We start from the raw sequence: 5,002 nt of genomic DNA on the forward strand, positions 1-5,002 counted from the left end.
TTAATACCATCTTGGAATGCACTATATATTGATATATATGTATCTATACATAGACTGTATATTGCCATTAATATAAGCAGGCTTACTGTTGTTAAATACAGCGCCTTCCTCCCCCCATTTCGCTTCTGGGTGGCCTGAAAAAGTCCCACCCAGGTGGAGCGGGAGGTCTTTAATCTTTTCCTATTTCACTGGATTAAAATTCAGACATGATGATTCAACCACCCCCCCCCCCCCCCACCCCCCCTTCCCTGGATTGAGTCACTCCTCGTCCACAGGCTCCCTTTTTGTGTCCTCGTCCTTTTGTTCTGCGACCTGAGAGCTGGGGCTCGGCGGGGCGGCCACCTCCGCTGGTGCCAACGAGGACGGGTCCTGCTGGTCGACCGCTCTCTGGGAAGAAGCCTCCTCCTGTGCAGAGCGAACAGTCTGTGTGTGAGCCCAACATCTAGATCATCTGGACCAATTTGTGTATTAAAAGACAGTGAAGTGGACACAATGACATTTGTGAGGCGTTCAGGTGCAGCATTTACCTGCTTTACTTCACATTAACAGTCAAACCAGACAAAAACCGGCTCGTTTAATGGGAGGAATGGAAGGAAAACCTGCAGGATTGTGACACACCTGTTCTAAAAGTATTCTACTGGCATTTATGCAGACTAGTCGAGGTGTACGCTCAGTTCTGACCGCAAAGTGCATCATCATCTAGTTAGGCAGTTGGTACTAGTTGATAACTTTCAGACAACTTAAAAACATAGCTGTCGCAGTTGTTTGTGAGTATTAATAAAATATTGTGTGAGCAATAGTTTTGTTTGTTTTCTATCGTGTAGTGCAGGAAACGAGACGGAGCATCTGTGTCAGGTTTAAAACCATCATTTCCTGCTCTGAACTGGTGCAAATGTTGGATAATAACAGGAAAAAACGCGTTTCTCTGTTAAGACATGCTGACCGTGCTGAAGGTTTAACGTTGGCGCCGTTCTGCCATCTTCATCACACACCAGTAAGGCGGTACAAACCCAGTAACTCATTTAAAACACGCAGGAATTTAACGTTAACGTGCAACTCGCAACACGTTCCTCATCGCAGACACTCAGATGTTCGTTCAGTCTAAACGGGTGAGACAGTCTGAGAGTACGACGCCTTCTGGGTACGTTTTCATTTTAGTTTGATTAAGTTCAGCTTTGTTTGTACAGCGCCGCCAAACGACGACGTCATTATCTCAGACATCAATACGAGTCGATTCAGAACAATTAAATAAATAATTAATTTTAAATAAATAATTCAAATAAATAAATAAATAAATAAATAAAAATAGGACTGGTGAGCTGTCCAGGGTGTGCCCCGCCTGTCACGGTGTGTTCAGACCATACGCGTTTTGAGCAGGCGGCAACCTCCGGTGGTTAAAAGTGAAGCCTATGCGGAAGTATATAAAACTGCAGTTCCCCCTTCATCCACTAGGGGCTGCAAAACAGAGCAAATCCCCATAGACTCCCATGTTAAAAAGACCAGAAATAAACATGTTTACAGCCTGGTTCAAAAATCCATCTTAGGTTTAATAGGTCAGGTTTACCTTCATAACAACTGTGGGAGGAGTGGATTTTTTTCTAACTCGCCCGTTTAAAAGTAATTTAATCTCATCATATTTAGGGGCGTGTCCTTTTGATTGACAGGTACCCGACCTCCAGCTTCAAGTAAGAAGAACGTAGAACAACCGTGGTTTTTAGCCGGTTAACAACGTGACTTAGGCACTGACTGGCATGATCACCTTTCCGGAACACGTTCCACTCTGCATGTTCTGCATGTGACACAGTCACCGAGTCGTCACGCAGTTTTATTCACTAACAGCAGCTAGTTTTCTCATTTCTGTTTGTTTCTCATTTATATTGAACTTTTTAGATTCATAGTTTAGTTACTATGATCTAAAGTATGTGTATGTATATGTGTTAATACTGGCGAGGGCGTATATGTTTGTACGTATGTATGTGTGTGTGTGTATGTATATATATATGTGTATATGTATGTATACGTGTGTATGTGTGTGTATGTATGTGTATATATGCATACATCTGTAGGCTGTCTTTTTCTTTTTGTTTTTGGCTTATTTTTTTAAGGGTTTTTTTTCTCTCCCTTTATCTCTTTCACTTTTCTTATGAGGTGTTTTTTTCTCCTTTCTCTTTCTGTCTTTCGTCTGTCCTCTCCGGTCCAGCAGTACAAACTCTACAATTCAAACAATAATACAAAATAAATATAGAAATAAAATAAAAATTGAGAAAGTCAAGGGGATCATTATATCTATAAAGCTTCCCTTGGCAGAGAAAATTTGCTCAGCAGAACACAGCATCCAGACCATCATTCTGCTTGCCTCAATGCTGAACAAGACAAAAAAAAACAAAAACAAAAACGTGACTTAGCGTTAGCCCGCTTACCTCCGTTAGCTGGTTAGCTCCTGTTATCTCCAGGTTAGCTCGGTTAGCTCTTAGCTACAGAAAGCTCGGAGTTCGCTCGATGTCAATCATCCACCATGATGCTCACAGCCCCCCTCTCAGCTCCACCTCTTTGCCCATATTTGTATTTTCCGGGGGAGACGACGCACATGCCCCTGCCAAGATGGCGATGGTAGGAACCGCCCACCGAGCTTCAATTCAGCTCTTCAGAAACCTACGGGTGACGTCGTGGAGTCTCCGTCAATCTCTTTATTTACAGTCTATGGTTTTGAGCATCAAAAACGCTCAAAACGCTGAACACTCGATGCTGGTCACTAAACTGCCACTTTGGTCCGACGCCAAAAACACTCCTGCCGCTTGTCTGGAGCGCGCGGCAAATACGGCGGAAAAGAGAGGAGGGAAAGGCGGCGCTTTCCTTCCGGTCAGTCTGAATGATGGCGGATTCAGTACAGAGATGGCATGGTTTTATTTAATAAATAAAGCTAGAGGGCGTTGTCGTAGGGCAGCGATAGTCACTGTTAATGCAACAAGAGCCGCACTCAGCAGAGCCGCCACCCTCCCACAAACAAAGCGTTGCTAGGCAACGTGTCCTGCTATGTTGCCAAATCAGTAACATTCAGCTTTTTAGCAAGGAATGGTTATCCTAAATATTGCACGGAGTAATGGCGTTTCAGCCCCGTGTCTGGGTTCACCACAGGAATCCTCCAGGAGATGCGAGCTGATCGCTCTGATTGGTTGACGCCCCGCGTTGAGCGGCCAAAGTTCAGCTTTGCCCATCTCTGGCTTTTGACATGCGTTCTGCACGGAACGCGCGTCGAGCTTAAAAAACTTCTTCAATTTTTGGCACGTTACGCGCGGACCACCGACACCCATAACGCGATGCGAGAAAGCTCGACGACCCCTCCACATAGACTTTACATGGAAACCTGCCGCACTTGACGCTCAAAACGTGTTTGGTCTGAACACACCATAAGACTGCTGGGATAGGCTCCAGCTTCCCCGCGACCCTGAATTGGATAAAGCGGTTTGGAAAATGAATGAATGAATGAAATAATAAAAATAAATAAATAATTTACTGCCTGGTGAAGGAAAAGGAACAGAGTATCGACGCTCGCCTTCGATCCAATCCAAATCCTGAACATGCACACAGCGGCAGCGGTGACACGCACACACTTCTGCTTTGAGAGCAGAGTGTGATCCTGGTGGACTCACCTGCTCTGAGAAGCGATGATTGACCTGATCTGCGAACTCCTGCATCTCCGCCTCCTCGCCGTTCGAGTGGCAACTTGGACTCTGAACCTCGATGCCATGGCTTTCCAAAATGGCAGCTTCTAGTTGTGTCAGACGGGAGAGGAAAGTTGGAGAAATACTAAAAAGCGCGTAAACTGCCGGGTGTTTCATCCTCATCCTCGTCTTCCTCGGGTCTCACCGATATTCGCTCTTCTCTTCATCTCCTTCCGACGGTTGGCGAACCAGTTGTACACCTTCAGCGCCGTGACACGTTCGAACTCAGACAGTTTACAGCCTGAAGGAGAAAACAAACAAAAAATTTTTACTTTAATTTAACATTTTTTTCTTTGTATAAATAAACGTAATGTCGTTCAGTCGCATAAAGAAAACAGCAGAAGGGCTTTGAACTGGCTGAATCATTTCCCAGTTTAACAAGATCCAGCAGGAAGACAGAGGCTGAGTTAGAGGCCGTGAGGTTCATCAACCTTTTCACTTCTTTTATAACCTGCAGATTTTATCTTAAATGCGGGTGTCCAACATAAGGTCTGGGGACCAGACTCAGGCCGACAGATGAATCTGGTAAATGTGAAAAATAATCCAAATTTCTCCACCTGAGCTTGAATATTTTATGTCTACATGTAAAACATTTCCAAGGCAGGAATGTTTTCTCTCTTTCTGACTTAAAAGACGTCAGAAAGACTCGGTTTGTGTTATGAGTTCTGTCGGTTCAGGATTACCGTAGGTATATTTAACAGAACTTTTACATCATACAAAGTTACTCTGATTGTGAAGTGAAATACTGGATTTTTCAGCTCTGGACAACTGGGATTAAATGTTTGCTGGTTCTGTAGATCCATTGCGATTAGGAAGCTGTAATATTGTGCAATAATGACGTAAATGCGTCAGGCGAAACCGCTAGTCGAGTCTCGCCAGACAGGAACCGCTCCTACCTGGCTTCTGGATGACGGAGTTGCAGGCGTTGGCGATCTCCTCCCGCTTTGCCTCATCCGGGTACTGGTTCTCCATAAAGAAACTGGAAGAGACGAGATGCAGAACTGGTTACGCTCCAGTTTGACACCTCGACGACATTGAAACCCCAGGAGAGCAAAGACCATTTTATTCAATGTGGGAGCATCAGGTGTCTTCAATGGACAGAATTATTAAATACGTGAAGCTGATTTATTCCACAACATTTCATACTGAGATCTCCTTCTCACCCGATGAAGACACAAAGTGTGTTTCCATTACACCTGGAATTGCACAAAAACTAAATATTGCAATAAAAAAACGCGAATGGAAACGCCTACATTTGGACAAAAAGTCTCAAATATTTC

The 5,002-nt window shown here is 44.3% G+C and overlaps 1 protein-coding gene across 1 annotated transcript in view; it reads right to left on the reverse strand.

Annotated features, from left to right (window-relative positions):
• Nucleotides 1-258: 258 nt before the first annotated feature.
• Nucleotides 259-5,002, reverse strand: part of LOC306770380 (homeobox-containing protein 1) — a gene marked incomplete at its 3' end in the record, with an annotated part of 23,788 nt that continues 19,044 nt past the window's right edge. Inside the window, exons 8-11 of the mRNA XM_079259239.1 lie at nucleotides 4,619-4,701; nucleotides 3,868-3,963; nucleotides 3,651-3,769; nucleotides 259-405 (exon numbers count right to left, since the gene is read on the reverse strand). Of these exons, the coding sequence (XP_079115365.1) occupies nucleotides 259-405; nucleotides 3,651-3,769; nucleotides 3,868-3,963; nucleotides 4,619-4,701 (445 nt within the window). The remainder of the gene's footprint in view (nucleotides 406-3,650; nucleotides 3,770-3,867; nucleotides 3,964-4,618; nucleotides 4,702-5,002) is intronic.

This window comes from Telmatherina bonti, assembly GCF_933228915.1.
Source record: "Telmatherina bonti genome assembly, chromosome: 19".
NCBI classification, from domain to species: domain Eukaryota; kingdom Metazoa; phylum Chordata; class Actinopteri; order Atheriniformes; family Telmatherinidae; genus Telmatherina; species Telmatherina bonti.